Below are 17,914 nucleotides of genomic sequence, written 5' to 3'. Positions count from 1 at the left end.
CACAACCAAACTATACAGTAGGCACTATACATTTGGGAAAGTAGCGTTTTTCTGGCATCCTTCATATCCAGATTCTTCCAGATATTGAAGCTTGATTCATCACTCCAGAGAAAAAAATTTGCAATGCTCCAGCCAATGCTTGATATTGCTCATGTTGATGTGAGGCTTGTGTACAGCTGTTCGGCTAATGAAACCCTTTTCATGAAGCTCCCAATGCACAGTTCTTTTGCTGATGTTGCTTCCAGAGGCAGTTTGGAACTCAGTAGTGAGTGATGCAAAAGATGAGCAGTTTTTATGTGATGAAAGCTTCAGCAATCAGCAGCTCCATTATGTGAGTTTGTGTGGTCTACCACTTCATGGCTGGGCTGTTGTAGCACATAAATGTTTCTTCACATTAATAGCACTTACAGTTGACCGAGGCAGTTCTAATAGGGTAGAAATAAAATTAACTTGTGACAAAATTTGCATTTTATGATCGGGACACATATAAAGTTATTGACCTCTTCAGCACCACCCATTTTACTGCCAATGTTTGTCATGACTATAAATTTATTCCGCAATGAGTGTGGCTGAAACATCTGAACTCCAATTAGGGATGTCCACATACTTTTGACCATATATAGAGTATCTCAGAAATCTTCCAGCAATCTCCACTTTTATAAATAATCTACTTTTCATTGTTAAGTGATTTCTGTAGCTTAGGTCTATAGCTTTGATCTAGGCTGAAGAACTGTATTGTCTTTCTATTTCTCCGTTTTTCGCTTTACTTCTTTCCCCCCTCCTAAACACTTTCTTGTCCCTGCAGACTAGTCGCTTGGAGGAAAAGTAATGGTACTTTTAGAGTAAAAGAATAATCTTGAAGATAGCTGGGAGGTTATTACCTACCTAGTTTGTATGGATATTATTATTGTTTGTATATTTATAAATCTATTATTTATAGGATCTACTGCCTCCTTGAATATCTAAGAAATTCAAAATATATATTATAAATGTATGCATTTATTATGCATTTTGTTGATGTCTGCATTTAGATAATTTTATCATCTCATTTGCATCTAGTTTGCACCAAGATATTTTGCACTTTGAAATACTTACAGATGTCAGAATTATCATTCAGCCGCTATGAAGAAATATAAACAGTAGTAATTTGGTTTTCCTGCCCGGAATTAAACTAACTTTTTTTTTTTTTGTGTGCGTCTGCTGTATCGGCCAATGAGCAGTAGAGTCCCACATCTCCATTCTATGCAATCATTCACTTCAAATATAAACAAGTTTAACTTAACCTATTATTGTCAACATGTTTAACTTTTGTTATATAAATGATGGAAGATTTTAAAGGGACATGGAACTCAACTTTTTCAAGCATAGGTACAAAGTTGTAAGAATGTAGACCCTCAGAAATTGAAGTATACAAGGAGTTTATTAGAATAGAAAATTGACACCTTTGTATGGTTGGTGTTTATCATTTAGCTCTTGATGACTGAATTAAACAGTCAGCGCCAGGCTCTATCAGCTGAACTACAGCAGAAGGCTGAACAGCACGTGCGATTCCAGGAGGAAATTGAGCTTCTGAAATGTCAGTCAGAGATGTTACTAGAGCAACAAATCACTCAACTGAAGGTAAAGCTTTTTTTTTTCCTTGGGTAGCAACATTACAACTGTATTGTAAGTAACTACTAAGGGAGTATTTACTGTATAAATGCAACCACTCTATCGTCTTGTAATATCTGCTTTCAGGATGAATTTGAGGCAGAGAAGCAAAGTGCCCTTAAAGAGAAAGAAAAGATGCTTTCTGGAGATGTAGAAAAGTTACAGATTGCCCACAAAATAGAGATGGATCACATGTTGCACGAAAAAAACAAAGAAATATTGGAGGTAATTACCTTTACTCTGATCAGTAGTCAGTTTGTCTGCACTTGATATTGTAATCTGTACTGTCTCTCTTGCACGCGTTAAACTCAGATTATGATTTTACCAGAAATGACAATTATAATGAGAGCAATGTGCAGTATGAATGTCTTTTTTTAGTTTGGTGCTTTTATGCTAAATCTTTATTGTAGAGATTTGCTCTTTATACTAGTGTCTTGTGCAGTCAGCCATTCAAGTTTTATGCAATTGGGTGTGTACTAGGAGTGGTGTTGGCAAATGAATAATTTGTTAGTTTTCTAAGTATCTGAGCAACAAAAACAATGCTTACTATAGCAAGGCATTGATTCAAGAAAGTGAATTTGTTAATTTGTATCTAGTGTTATTGATAAACGACCACAAGGGTACCCTTGTTTTGTCATATTCCCTTTCCTCACATGGGTTTATTTGATTCCTTTAGCTACAGGAGAAAGTGACTATCCTGACCAAAGAAATGGAAACAACCGGCAGTCAACTTGAGACGCTTACGCAAAGGCGTGAGCGGGAAAACCAGGAGGCTGAGAACCTGGTAGAGATGTTAAGATCTGATGTGCAAAGTGTCCAACAAGAGCAGTGAGTAAAACAGTTTGAAGATATGATTAACAGAATAATAGCTGTTGATAACTATCTTGAATCTTTACACAACATCTTGTTTTCTTAAGTTCCTGTTCTTATATAGATTATTATGTGGTTTAAAAGGAGAGTCTGAGGAGATGTATTATATATGAGGATGGCTCTATGTTCATACAATAACTAACATGTGGGAATGATTGTAGTAAGCGATTTGGGATTGGGAAGGAAAGGATCTATTGCCAGTATGAGAAAAGAGAATTCTTGAGCAGTTTACAGATCATATCATGATAACCATCTTTTCTGTTTCGCTTTCAGGAAAAGGGCACAGAATTCATCCCAGCGTCTCTTCAAGCTTTTATCTGAGATTCTTAGAAACACAATGTCCACAGAAGACTTGATTGCCAAAAAAATTGGTCTCTGTTTAGATAGCAGTTTGTCTCAGCTGGAGGAATCTGGGAATGGAATGCAACATTTGAAAAATCCCATGAGCACCTCTGTATTTCAGAAAGGATCTGAGCTTCCAGAAAGCAGTAAGAGCAGTCCTAAATTACCTGTATGATATACAGTCATTTTTGTAAATAGTTAAATAGCTGAAGCAATAGAATGTATTTACATTTAGATTGCAAAAATGATAATCTTAGGCATTTGTTATGATTTTTACCTGATCAATTACAAACCTCAATCCTGTTTTCTTTATAGATGAAAAGCATTTTGTGAGCCACCACTATGAGACTGTGACTGAGCATAGCTTGATGTCTTCAGATGAGGGTTGTGAATTATCAGAGTATCTCTGTGAATCTCTGCTTGGGAGTCTAGAACTAGGCTTAGAGAATGAAGAAAAGATACTTCATATTAGCCAGCGTTTGCGTGCTGCAGTTGAAAGGCTTCTAGAAATGATTACAGAGTCAGCAGCCCAGGTAAGCAGTAACCAAAACAAAACATGCAAGTGCATCTTGAAAAATTACTGCAACACTAAACCCAAATACAGAAGGTTCAAACTTGTTTTTTTGTTTATTTTTTTTCTTGCCAAGAGGGCAGTGGTCGTGTTATTTATATTAAACAGACATAAAACCCCTAATTTTTCTTTCATGATTCAGAAAGAACATACAATTTGAAAGAACTTTCCAATGTATTTCTATTATCACATTTTCTTTGTTTTCTTGTTATCCTTTGTTGAAAGCAGGACGGTAAGGTCAGGAGTGTGTATGTGTTTCTGCAGCACTATATGACAGTAGTTTTGCAGCACTGTTACACATTAGCAAGAGCACTAGATGGCAGCACCATGTCATGTAGTGCCCCAGATATATGCACCCTACCTATCTATAGATACTTCTTCAACAAAGAATAACTTGAGAAGGAAGCAAATTTGATGATAGAAGTAAATTGGAAACTTTTTTTTTAAATTGTATGTTCTGTTTGAATAACAAAATATTTTTTTTTGTGTTCAATGTCCCTTTAACAAAAAAAATTAAAGCAGTGTCCTTAAATGGACAGTTTACCCCAAAACGTTCTCTCCTTTAATTTGTTCCTAAGGATCCATTTTACCTACTGGAGTGTATTAAATTGTTTACAAATAGATCCTTAGCCTTTATATCAGCATTTGAGATAGCTGATTAGCCTGTATTATCCCTACCTATACCGAAAGTTTCTATACCTAAGTATCGGTTGTTGAGAAACTATGTTAACACAGAAAGCAGAAGAAATTACACTCAAGGGAGGTGGAAGAGATAAAGCTTTAAAATGTTAATTTCTTTCCAATGGCATGGAGAGTCCACAAAACCATTCTAATTACTAGTGGGAATTCAACTCCTGGCCACCAGGAGGAGGCAAAAGCCCACCTTAGCAAAGCTATAATTATCACTCCCACTTCCCATAAACCCCCATTCTTTATTTGCCTTGTACATCAGGAGGATGTGCGAAGATGGTGTTTGAAGATATTAATCCTTTTAATGGGTACTTTTCCATACAAGCAAGGATTGGGGCTATGCTGTGTCCATGTAATCCTCTATAGTAAGAGTAATGGTGGCTTTTAGCAGTTGGAAGACTGCGAGGTAGTTCTTGCTTCCCTTCCAACATTTATGCTACCCCTATATAGAAAACCAGGGTTAATTACTCTGCTTTTCTTTTTCTACAGGTCCCTGTCAAAGGTCGTCTTGAGTCTGCCATACCTGAGTTGCTGTGCCTGTCCCGCAGCTGAACTCCAAAGGTAAGTGCTTCTTGCCTTCTAGGTTAGAAGGACACAGCACTTTGGGGGTTAAAAATCCTCATTTAATTTTCAGTGTAGTCTGGGGGACACATTTATCTCTTCATATTGGGGATAGTTTTTAGACAGCAAAAGCAGGTTACTGAGCTCCTTAATGGGGATTATGGGTGACTGGGTGGCACCTTCCCTTCTCCCAGAAGGTCTTTTGGGCTCAGAGCAGTCAGAACTTTATCTTTGCCCTATAGCCTGAGGGATCAGGTAAAGTTGGTCTTTACTGGAGTCCTGGGGAGAATAATTTAATTTATGTCCGAAAGCACTATGTAACTGTTTTAAGTGTCTGGCTGGCACCGCTTTACCCTCATATAGGGTCTGGGGATGCAACTCTTACTAAGTAGAAACATCTTTAGGTCAGGGGTGATTGGTGTACTCTCAGTCCCTTTATTATGCTGTGATTTGGGCTGTTTTCTTTCCTATGGCATGGAGAGTCCACAATGTCATTCCAATTACTAATGGGGATATTCAACTCCTGGCCAGCAGGAGGAGGCAAAGAACACCCCAGCAAAACTGTTAAGTGTAACTTCCCTTACCCATAATCCCCAGTCATTCTCTTTGCCTCTGTCAATGGACGATGTGCGAAGTTCGGGTCTGAAGATATTTAATCCTTTTATGGGTACTTTTCTTTCCAAGCAAGGATTGGGGGTCTAGCTGTGTCCACGTCAATCTCTTTAGTAAGAGTAGTGGTGGCTTTTAGCAGTTAGAAGTAAAGCAAAGGCACCTCGCCGCCTTCTAACACTTTTGCTACCCCTTTGGAGAAAGCCATGGTTAGTTACTCTGTTCTTTCTTTTCCTACAGGTCCTCCTGACAGGGAGTGGAGTGCCTGTCACACCTAAGAAGCCGTTATCTGCCCTGCAGCTGGATCCACAGGTAAGTGCCTTTGCCTTCTAGGTATTGGACAGCACTTTAGAGGTTAACCCTCATGTGGATCTTTTTTTAGGACATAGTTATCCTTTTGGTTAAGGGTTCATTTATGGGCAGCGTTACTGGCACTTTACATGGGAATGATTGAGAGAGACTGAAGGGGTTAATGAAGAGCTATGCTTGGAATTTTACTTGGCTGAAGGGCTGTTTGTTTGTTTTTTTTATTTTTTTTTTTATATAATTTCCCTTCATGTATGGAGCCTGGATATGGGTTAAGATAGATTAGGTGTTTTACTTTCACTTTAAACCGTTAAACTCGCACGCTAGTTAACTTCAGATTTGTGATGCAGTTTATATTCTATAGCCCACTCACGTGACTCTCTGTTCTTCTGGGTTATACAGAGCGGAGTTTAGTGAGTTTTGGTGTGTCAGCTTTGCACCTTATTCTTCGAAGATCGGATTGTCTTCCGAGAGGAGAGGAACTCTGTAGGAGAGTCTCGCTTTCTCTTACTAGTGGGTTTTTCAATCCTGTCACTGTAGGAGCCTCAGGCAGTCTGAGGTTGTTTTAAGTGCAACAGATTCTTTTGACAAATTTATAGTTAACTTTCTAGTTTTCTAAAAGTTCGTTAAGATTTTGGTTATATTCTAATTTAGTGGGTCTGATTTCTGTAGCAATGGACACAGAACAGGATCTGTCTATTTAAATTTTTTGTTTTTAAAGGCAAATTACTACCTTCTGAGCCAAGTATGTCTCAGGATAATGCTGTGCGTGACATGCCTCGGCTTTCTCCACAAACGTCCCAAGCCTTAATTGTTTCTCATTCAGTGCCTTCTGTTTCCTCTCATCCTCCTGGAGTTGTTTATTTACCAGGGGATTTTGCTCCACAGATAACTTCTGCTGTATCTGCTTTTCCTTTTTCAGGAAAGCGTGAGAGTTCACAGCTTCATTCCTTACTGTTGGGAAATACAATACCTGGCCACCAGGAGGAGGCAAAGACACCCCAGCCAAAGGCTTAAATATCCCTCCCACTTCCTCACTACCTTAGCCATTCTTTGCCTTTCGTCACGTTAGGAGGTGGCAGAGAAGTGTCAGAAGATTTAGAGTACTGAAAAAGGGTATCTGCCCTTGGAGATAGGACTGTAGTTTTAAGTAGTCATGTCAACCTCTCAGTGAGAGTATTGATGAAAGTTAGATGCAGGGAAAGTTTTTCTGAGAAACCATCCAGACTACTGCTAACAGCTCCAAAGAAATCAGTGTTGACGAGTTTCACTGCCTGCTTTCTCTCACTCAAGTCCATGTCAGGAGCGCTGCTATAAGACTGTCACACTTGAGAGGCTATGTTCTGTTCCACAGCATGGATCCTGGAGGTAAGATTGTTTATATTTTTACACATAAAACACTATAACAGGGTCACAGTGTGGCTCCTTTATACCTTGATAGGATCCAGAGTTGATATCCTCTTTTTCAGCAAGCTTGGATACGCAATATCCCAGATCCATGGGCTGTGGACATAGTATCCCAGGGTTACAGAATAGGATTCAAGTCTTGCCCTCCAAGGAGCCCATTTCTGCTGTCAAGACTATTCTCAAACTAAGTAAAGAGAGAGGCCTTCTTAAACTGCGTAGAAGTTCTATCCTCCCTGGGAGTAATTGTTCTAGTTCCTGTAGAGGAACAGGGGCAAGGATTCTATTCAAATCTTTTTGTGGTTCCAAAAAAGGAGGGAACATTGCCTCTACAAATTTCTCAGGGTTCGGTCCTTCAAGATGGAAACTATTCGTTCCATCCTTCCATTGGTTCAAGAAGGTCAATTCATGATGACCATAGACCTCAAGGATGCGTGTCTCCATGTTTCCATTCACAGGTATCATCGCCTGTTTCTAAGGTTTGCCTTTCTGGACAAACATTTCCAGTTTGTCGCACTTCCGTTTGGTCTTGCCACGGCACCCAGAATATTCACAAAGGTTCTGGGGGGCTCTTGGCAGTGGTCAGATCATAGGGAATTGCTGTGGCGCCTTACCTAGACAACATCTTGGTTCAGGTGTCATCTTTTCAACTAGAAAAATCTCATACAGAGATGTTGTTGTCTTTTCTACGTTCCCACGGGTGGAAAGTGAATCTGGAAAATAGTTCTCTAGTTCCAGCTACAAGAGCGTGTTTCCTAGGGACAATCATACATTCCCTGTCCATAAAGATTTTCCTGATGGACGTCAGAAAATCCAAACTTCTTGCCTTTCTCTCCAGTCTGCTTTTCGTCCATCAGTGGCTCAATGCATGGAGGTGATTGGTGTGATGTTGCCTTCCATGAACATTATTCCTTTTTCTCAGTTCCATCTGTGACCGCTGCAGCTTTGCATGCTCAGTCAATGGAACGGAGACATTCAGATTTATCACAGAGGATATATCTGGATCCCCTAACAAGAGACACTTTCGTGGTAGATTTCATAGGAACATCTGTCTCAGGCACTTGCTTCCTGAGACCTTCCTGGCTGATTGTGACTACGGACCCCAGCTCGTTAGGCTGGGGTGCTGTTTGGAGTTCTCTAAAAGCTCATGGCCTGTGGTCTCGGGAAGAGTCATCTTAGAGTTGAGGACAATCTTTAATGCCTTGAAAGTTTGGCCTCAATTATCTTTAGTCCGGTTTATCAGATTCCAGCCGGACAACATCACCTCAGTGGCTTACATCAATCACCAAGGAGGAACTCTGAGTTCCTTGGCCATGAAGAAGGTGACTCGCATTCTGCAGTGGGCGGATGCTCACAATTGTCTCCCATCTGCCTTCCACATTCCAGGAGTGGACAATTGGGAGACGGATTTTCTGAGAAGACAACTCTCAGGTGGGGGGTTCTGGAGTTGGATCTGATGGTGCCTTGTCAAAACGCCAACTTTTCAAAGTACGGATCAAGGTCAAGAGATCCTCAGGCCGCTCTGATAGATGCTCTGGCGGTTCCTTGGAACTTCGGTCTAGCATACTTGTTTCCTCTGTTTGTTCTCCTTCCAAGAGTCATTGCTCGTATCAAACAGGAGAGAGCGTCTGTGATTCTAATAGCTTCTGTCTGGCCTCGCAGGATCTGGTGAAGATGTCATCTCTTCCACCTTGGAGGTTACCTCTAAGGAAGGACCTTCTAATTCAGGGTCCATTCTACCATCCAAATCTAGATTTTCTGAAGTTGACTGCTTGAAGTTTGAAGCCTAGTTCTCTTTAGTCGTGTTTAGCTCGTAAACCTGTTAGTCGCCGGATTTACCATAAGGTATGGCGTACATACCTTTTTTTCTTTTTAAAGACACAATGAGTCCATGGATCATCTTCATTACTTATGGGATATTCACCTCCAGCAGGAGGAGACAAAGAGCACCACAGCAGAGTTGTTAAATAGCTCCTCCCTTCCCTCCCACTCCAGTCATTCTCTTTGCCAACGTTAGTGATATGAAGAACTAAAGTGAGGTGTTAGATTAGATTCTTCAATCAAGAGTTTTTTATTTTTAAAGTAGTGCAAGATAGTGCTGCTTTGTTCTAGGGTGTAGCTGTAGTCCAGATCAGTCTCTTCAGTAGAGCTTTTGGTGGCTTTAAAGCTATGGGAACTGGTGGGACATAATTCTCACTGCGCCTCCCATATATTTATTTTGCCCTAATCCTGATAGCCTATGGAATTATTAACTCAGGCGTCATCATCTTCCACAGGGCTATGGGAGGGAGAGGATCTCTTAAACCTGCTGGACTGTCTTGCTGTCGGACAGCATTCAGGTAAGTGCTGACTTTTTCTTTATTCTGGAGAGAAACTAACAGAAAAAAAAAAGACAGAGAAAAGTGGGCACTTTAAATGAATTCACATAAGGCTCAGAACCATGGGTTGCTTTATGTTGGGACATTAACTCTTTATGTTAGAGATTTTTATTGGAGACAGCACAAGTACAGGAGCACTGGGACTGGGAGATAAGCTATATATTTGTTACGGTAGTTGTTTGTTCTAACGGCTTGTTTTTTTTCTATGAAGCCGGTTGAGGTATGTTTAGTGACGCCCACGATGGGCGGGGCTACTGTTTTCGTGCTTGTCTCTGAACTGCGCAACACTCAGTTTGGTCTTGTGTATGAGGAACGGCTGAGCTACGTCACACTTGAACCGCATGGTTTTTGCAAAAATTAAGCAAGCGGTTGGTGCACTATACAGCCCTTTATATCCGGATTGCTTCAGGCCTACATCAATCATCAGGGAGGAACGAGGAGTTCCTTAGCAATGCCCGAGGTAGCTAAGATAATCCGGTGGGCGGAGGCCCATTTTTGCTATCTGTCAGCGATCCACATTCCAGGAGTGGACAACTGGGAGGCGGACTTTCTGAGCAGGCAGACTTTTCTTCCGGGAGAGTGGGAACTCCATCCCGAAGTGTTCTCCAACCTGATTCTCAAATGTGGTTGGCCGGAGTTAGATCTCATGGCATCTCATCAGAATGCCAAGCTCCTGAGATACGGGTCGAGGTCCAGGGATCCCCAGGCGGAACTGATAGATGCTCTAGCAGTTCCTTGGTCCTTCAACCTAGCATACCTGTTTCCCCCGTTTGCTCTTCTTCCTCGGGTCATTGCTCAAATCAAACAGGAAAAGGCATCGGTGATCCTCATTGCCCCTGCTTGGCCTTGCAGGATTTGGTATGCAGATCTGGCGGACATGTCATCTTTGCCACCTTGGAGACTTCCGTTGAGGGAGGTCCTTCTAATTCAAGGACCCTTCCTTCACCCAAATCTAGTTTCTCTGAAGCTGACTGCTTGGAGATTAAACGCTTAATCTTATCCAAGCGGGGTTTTTCTGATTCGGTCATAGAGACCATGATTCAGGCTCATAAGCCTGTAACTAGAAAGATTTACCATAAGATAAGGTGTAAATATCTGTATTGGTGCGAATCCAAGGGCTACTCATGGAGTAGAGTTAGGATTCCCAGAATTTTATCTTTTCTCCAAGAGGGTTTGGAGAAGGGTTTATCGACAAGTTCCCTTAAAGGTCAAATCTCTGCCTTATCTATTTTGTTACACAAACGTCTGGCAGATGTCCCAGATATACAATCTTTTTGTCAGGCCTTGGTTTGGATCAGGCCTGTGTTCAAACCAGTTACTCCTCCATGGAGTGTGAAATTAGTTCTCAAGGTTCTGCAAGGGGCTTCGTTTGAACCTATGCATTCCTTAGATATTAAGATGTTATCTTGGAAAGTTTTATTTCTTGTTGCTATTTCTTCAGCTCGTAGAGTGTCTGAGCTCTCGGCGTTGCAATACACTTCGCCTTATCTTATTTTTCATTCAGATAAGGTAGTTTTACGTACTAAATTAGGTTTTCTTTCTAAAGTTGTTTCCGATAGGAACATTAATCAGGAGTTTGTTGTTCCTTCCTTGTGTCCTAATCCTCCTACTCAGAAGGAACGTCTTCTGCACAATTTCGATGTAGTCAGTGCTTTGAAATTTTACTTACAAGCAACGACTTTCTTCAGTCTTCTTGGTTTGTAATTTTTTCTGGAAAACGTAAGGGTCAGAAAGCTACGGCTACCTCTCTTTCTTTTTGGCTGAAGAGTATCATCCGTTTAGCATATGAGACTGCTGGACAGCAGCCTCCCGACAGGGTTACGGCTCATTCCACTAGGGCTGTTGCTTCCTCATGGGCATTCAAAAATGAAGCTTCTGTAGAACAGATTTGCAAGGTTGCAACTTGGTCCTCTCTTCACACTTTTTCTAAATTTTATAAATTTGATACCTTTGCCTCGACTGAGGCTGCTTTTGGGAGAAAAAGGTTCTTCAAGCAGTGATGCCTTCCGTTTAGGTTCCCTGTCTTGTCCCTCCTGTATCATCTGTGTCCTCTAGCTTGGGTATTGTATCCCATAAGTAATGAAGATGATCCGTTGACTCATCGTTTCTTTTAAAAGAAAATTTATGCTTACCTGATAAATTTGTTTCTTTTTAGACATGAGTCCACGGCCCGCCCTGTTCTTTTAAGACAGGTTTTAAATTTTTGTAAACTTCAGACACCTCTGCACCTTGGCTTTTCTTTTCTCTTCCTAACTTCGGTCGAATGACTGGAGTGGGAAGGAAGGGAGGAGCTATATATAGCAGCTCTGCTGTGGTGCTCATTGCCTCCTCCTGCTGACCAGGAGGTGAAATCCCACGAGTAATGAAGATGATCCGTGGACTCATCGTGTCTAAAAATAAATAAATTAATCAGGTAAGCATACATTTTCTTTTTGGTGCGAATCTAAGGGTTTCTCCTGTAGCCGGGATATATTTTTCTTTTCTTTAGGATGGCCTGAAGAAATGTTTGTCAGTCAGTACTCTGAAGGGTCAGATTTCTGCATTGTCTTTTGCACAAATGTCTGGCAGATTTACCAGATGGTCAAGCTATTGTTCAGACCCTGGTCAGAATCAGGCCTGTGTTTAAACCTGTTTCTCCTCCTTGGAGCCTTAACCTAGTTCTTAACGTTTTGCAGCAGGCTCCGTTTGCATGTTGTTGATATAAAATTGTTATCGTGGAAGGTTTGTTTCTTCTTGCTATTTCTTCCGCTCGCAGAGTTTCTGAGCTTTCATCTCTGCAGTGTGATTCCCTGTACCTTATTTTTCATGCAGATAAGGTGGTCCTTCGTACTAAATTTGGGTTTCTCCCTAAGGTGATGTTGGATCGAAACATTAATCAGGAAATTGTTGTTCCTTCTTTTTGTCCTAATCCTTCTTCTCATAAGGAATGTATTTTACATAATTTGGATGTTGTGCGTGTACCTTCAAGCTACTAAAGATTTTCGACAATCTTCTGCCCTGTTTGTTGTTTTCTCTGGAAAGCATAAAGGTCAGAAGTATGATTCGGTTTTCAATGGAAAGCATAAAGGTTAAGAAGTATGATTTTGTTTTGCTTATGAGACAGCTGGACAGCCTCCTGAGAGAATTACAGCTCATTCCACTAGGGCTGTCTCCTCATCTTGGGCTTTCAAAAATGAAGCTTCTGTGGAACAGATTTGCAAGGCGACATGGTCCTCTTTGCATACTTTTTCCGAATTCTACAAATTTGATACTTTTGCCTCAGCTGAGGCCTCTTTTGGGAGAAAGGTTCTTCAAGCGGTGGTGCCTTTTTGTTTAGGTCGTCCTGCCTTTTTCTCCCTCCCTTTTAATTCCGTGTCCTTTAGCTTGGGTATTGGTTCCTACTAGTAATTGTAATGACGTTGTGGACTCTCCATACCATAGGAAAGAAAACAAAATGTATGCTTACCTGATAAATTTCTTTCCGGACATGGAGAGTCCACGACCTCGCCCTCTTTTTAAATTATGTTCGGCAGTTGTGTGTTGTTTTTTTTTTTTTTTTTTCTTTGAGTAAACCTCAGGCACCTCTCTATCCTTTTTTCTTCTTTTTCCATTTTTTCTTTGGCTGAATGACTGGGGATTATCAGTAAGGAAAGTTACTCTTAAAGTGAATGTCAATTTAGATGAATCGGTGCCCAGTTTTTATAAACAAGGGCACTTTAATTCATCAAAATTGACATTTCACTCGTTTTCTTCAAAAACGTACCTTTTAATCCTGACAACCGCTGCAGTGCTTCCTCCGCCCGTCGCAAACCCTCTTTGCGGGTCCAAAATGAAGAATCCGGCTTCCTCCAATCATGGTGTTGCCTCAGGCCATGATTCCCCCGGGGGGAAGCCGTGATTGGAAGAAGCCGGATTTGTTATCTGACATATGAAGAGGCTTCTGACGGCCGGGGGAAATCACTGGAGCGGCTGTCAGAATTAAAAGGTAAGTTTTTGAAGAAAACGAGTGAAATATATTAAAAACAAGGCCACCGATTAATTTAACTTGACCTTCACTTTAACAGCTTTGCTGAGTTTCTCTTTACCGCCTCCTGCTGTCTAGAAGTTTAATATCCCCACTAGTAATTGGGGAGATTTTCTGTTTATGGCATCACTTCAGTAAGGCGAGACATTCTTAGAAGGAAAGGATCTTTCTTCTCTAGGAGTGATCGTACCGGTCCCCCTGGCTGACCGACACTTATTGCTTCGAGTGCCAGCTTTTGTAGCCTGATGATTAGATTATCTGCTGGCAGACGATAGATTTGCAGTTTAATTACAGCTTCTTGCACTTTGTATTTGCAAGCTGTTTACATTTCCTTGCTCCTGGAGGGTCAGTTCGTAACCTCCATAGACCTAAGGAATGTGTACCTCAATGATCCTATTTGCAAGGTACATTTTCATTTTCTTTCAATTTTAGCCCTTTTTTTGTCCGGCCTACAGTTCCCAGACTCTTTAACTTGGCTGCTGGTGGCTCTTTTAATGGTAGCTAGGTCTCATGTGGGGCTCCATGCCTGGATTGGTTCAGGCCCAGATCTTAGTGAATTCTGGGGCTTTGTGCCTGGATTGGTTCAGGTCCCATATTTTCTTTTCAATCATAGGTCTCCATGTAGATCTTCCCAACATATGTGAGGCAGTACTATCTTTTCTCTGCCTGTCTTTACCTCCAGTCCTCTGCACGTCCTTCAGTAGTGCAGTACATGGGGGTCTACCTGGGAATTATTCCTTTTGCTCGCTCAATCTGAGATTTTTCCATCTATGCTTTGTCAATGGAAAGCTGTTCTTTCGGACCTCTTAGCGGACCAGCTTAGACATACACACGGGAGAATCTCTCTTGCATGCTCTGTCAGGATTTCATGGTTCAGGGCGTGTGCATTTTATTTCCATCTTGGGAAATTGAGGGAGCAGTTTGGGGTTCCTTTTGAGCTCAGGGACTTTGGACTCAGGAGGAGTCTACTCTCCGAATAAATATCCTAGAGTTGAGAGCAATCTTCAATGTACTGATAGCTTGGCCTCAACTGAGTTTGTTCCGGTTTATCAGATTCCAATCGGACAACTTTTCCTTGGTGGCATATATCAACCACCAGGGAGGGACACAGAGTGCCTTGGCTATGAAAGAGGTGACTCATGTTCTTCAGTGGGCGGTGTCTCACATTTGCATCTTTCCTGCCATCCACATCCCAGGGGTGGACAACTGGAAAGCGGGTTATCTGAGCAGGCAGACTTTTTATCCATGGGAATGGGTCCTTCACTTGGAAGTGTTCTCAATGTTAACTCTCAGGTAGGAAGTTCTGGAGTTGGATCTGATGGCGTCTCGTCTACACGCCAAACTTACAAAATACGGATCAAGATCAAGGGATCCAAAAGCAGTTCTGGTTGTCTCTCTGGCGTTTCCTTGGGACTTCGGTCTCTTTTACCTGTTTGCCCACCTTCCTCGGGTTATAGCCTGTATCAAACAGGAGCAGGCTTTGGTGATTCTAATTGCTCCAACTTGGCCTTGCGGAATTTGGTTTGCGGATCTGGTGAAGATGTTGTCCCTTCCTCCGTGGAAATTGCCCTAAGGAAGGACCTTCTACTTATGGGTCCTTTCCTACATCCAAACCTAGATTATCTGAAGCTGTCTGCTTGAAGATTAAACGCCTAGTCTTGTCTAGACTAAGTTTTTTTCTCGTAAGCCGGTAACTCGCAAGATTTATCATAAGGTGTGCGTACATACCTTTTTTTTAGTGTTAATCTAGGGGTTTCTCTTGGAGTCAGGTGAGGGTTCCCCAGATTCTGTCTCTTCTTCAGTAAGGCCTGGAGGACTTGTCAGTCAGTACTTTGAATGGCCGGATCTCTGCCATTTCGATTCTTTTGCATAAACGACTGGTCGACTTACCAGATGTTCAATCTTTTGTTCAGACCTTGGTCAGAATCAGGCCTGTGTTTAAGTCTGTTGCTCCTCCATGGAGCCTGAATCTCGTTCTTAGGGTTCTGCAGCAGGCTCTTTTTGAGCCTATGCATTTTGTTGATATTAAGTTATTGTCTTGGAAGGTTTTGTTTCTTCTTTCTATTTCTTCTGCTTGTAGAGTCTCTCTGAGTTTTTGGCTCTGCAGTGTGATCCCCCTTACCTTATTTTTCATGCGGATAAGGCGGTCCTTTGTAACACATTGAGATTTCTTCCTAAGGTGGTTCAGACCACAATATCAATCAGGAAAATGTCATTCCTTTGTTCTGTCTTAATACTTCTTCTCAAAGAAACGTCTGTTGCATAACCTGGATGTTGTGCGTGATCTGAAGTTCTATCTGCAAACAACTTGAGACTTTCGACAATCTACTGCCCTTTTTGTTGTATTCTCTGGTAATCGTAAGGGCCAGAAGGCCGCCACTTTCTTTTTGGTTGAGAAGTGTTTTTCAGTTGGCTTATTAAACAGCTGGACAAAAGCCTCCTGAGAGGATTATGGCTCATTCCACTAGGGCTGTCTCTTCCTGGGCCTTTTAAAAATGAGTCTTCTGTGGAGCAAATTTGCAAGGTGGCCACTTGGTCCTTGTTGCATACTTTTTCCAAATTTTTCAAAATCTATGTGTTTGCCTCAGCTGAGGCTTCTTTTGGGAGGAAAGTTATTCAAGCAGTGGTGCCTTCTGTTTAGGTCCGTCTGTCTTGTTCTCCCTCCCTTCCATTCTGTGTCCTCTAGCTTGGGTATTGGTTCCCACTAGTAATTAGAATGGTTTCTTGGACTCTCCATGCCTTTGGAAAGAAAACAAAATTTATGCTTTCCTGATAAATTTATTTTCTTTCCTGGAATGGAGAGTCCACGACCCGCCCTTATTATGATTTTAAGACTGCTTTTATCTTTTTCTAAACCTCAGGAACTTCTATACCCTTTGTCTCTTCTCTTTTCATATTCCATCGGCAAATCCTGCTATTTATTTTGCAAAAAGATGCATACTATGCAGTTTCTCATACATTTTATACACTGCAGCATGGGGAACACATTTAGTGAAAAACACATTTACAGTGGACTTTCCCTTTAATTTTCTGGCTGCAATACATTTGTGTAAAGCCAAGTGGCTAAGGTTATGCAAAACAAGATGATTTTTTTTCTCTTTAGAAACCACCAAACAAACATTTACATTACATGAATCTACCTTAAAAATCTTTTTCAAAGTTTTGGTCAGATCTAATATGTAATTTAATATGGTAAAATTATTTCCTTGTTGCTGTGATTTCTCAAGACTCATTTAATAGATGCTGTGGATAGTTTTTGTTTTTTATTTGAAGCTCCTCATCCATTATTTTAGCTTGAACAGACTCAGGAACTTCAGCATCGCTTTGAGGAGGAGTTCAACAGAAGAAACCAAGAGACTGCTCAAGTTGTGATTCAAAATCAAGAGCTGCTTAAACAGCTGGCACAAGAAACTGAAGCAAAAAATCATTTACAAGTTGAGCTGCACAAAGCACAAGGTGAGGAGTCAAAGATACTTGTAATATGGAAATAAATTCATCAGGGAGTTGGCATCCTATGAGCACTTTATTATTCAGGTTAAAAAAAAAAAGAAAAAAAAAAGGGTGGATAGATGGAAATTATAGGTCACAAGTACTAAACAATGCCAACAGTATCTATGCTGTGTTTCACTGTTATCTCTCTCTCTCTCTCTCTCTCTCTCTCTCTCTCTCTCTCTCTCTCTCTCTCTCTCTCTCTCATTTTACACTCTTCATTTAACATTTGTGTTGACTTGGGTGATTAACAAAATGAACAAAAGTCAATAATATATATCAATCTTTTCCAAGTAGGCCATGGTTGCAATATCAGAATTTTAATTAGTTTCTTCCTTAGGTTCCCAATCATGTTTTTCTTGGGGGCGTTTATGTAGCATAATTACAACTTGTTTTCCTTTTTTAATTCAGTATTTAAACAACACATATAGACCCACACAAGCATTTATTCTGTCTTATGTAGCCCCTACCACAGGCATCAAGGTGAGCACACAAAAAAATTTAAATGCCCAAGCGTAATATCAGTGGCAATGTGTACAGCAGGGGACATTTTGTTCAATGTACATATCGGGGCACTTAAAAAAAAAAAGTGGCTCAAGTGGGTGCTTTTGATTTGAGAAAAAACATAATTTATGTAAGAACTTACCTGATAAATTCATTTCTTTCATATTAGCAAGAGTCCATGAGCTAGTGACGTATGGGATATACATTCCTACCAGGAGGGGCAAAGTTTCCCAAACCTCAAAATGCCTATAAATATTCCCCTCACCACACCCACAAATCAGTTTAACGTATAGCCAAGAAGTGGGGTGATAAGAAAAAAGTGCGAAAGCATAAAAAATAAGGAATTGGAATAATTGTGCTGTATACAAAAAAATCATAACCACCACAAAAAAGGGTGGGCCTCATGGACTCTTGCTAATATGAAAGAAATGAATTTATCAGGTAAGTTCTTACATAAATTATGTTTTCTTTCATGTAATTAGCAAGAGTCCATGAGCTAGTGACGTATGGGATAATGACTACCCAAGATGTGGATCT

The 17,914-nt window shown here is 40.8% G+C and overlaps 1 protein-coding gene across 2 annotated transcripts in view; it reads left to right on the top strand.

Moving 5' to 3' along the window:
- Window positions 1-17,914, top strand: part of PCNT (pericentrin) — a 470,255-nt gene that overhangs the window by 78,517 nt on the left and 373,824 nt on the right. For both annotated transcript variants that reach the window (XM_053698889.1, XM_053698888.1), the window contains 6 exons: window positions 1,471-1,620; window positions 1,738-1,875; window positions 2,327-2,478; window positions 2,794-3,008; window positions 3,178-3,395; window positions 16,678-16,840. In XM_053698889.1, the coding sequence (XP_053554864.1) occupies window positions 1,471-1,620; window positions 1,738-1,875; window positions 2,327-2,478; window positions 2,794-3,008; window positions 3,178-3,395; window positions 16,678-16,840 (1,036 nt within the window). The remainder of the gene's footprint in view (window positions 1-1,470; window positions 1,621-1,737; window positions 1,876-2,326; window positions 2,479-2,793; window positions 3,009-3,177; window positions 3,396-16,677; window positions 16,841-17,914) is intronic.

Source organism: Bombina bombina, chromosome 1 (genome assembly GCF_027579735.1).
Source record: "Bombina bombina isolate aBomBom1 chromosome 1, aBomBom1.pri, whole genome shotgun sequence".
NCBI lineage: Eukaryota > Metazoa > Chordata > Amphibia > Anura > Bombinatoridae > Bombina > Bombina bombina.
The sequence above is the reverse complement of the archived record's forward strand: the minus strand, read 5'-3'. Positions and strand labels throughout refer to the sequence as shown.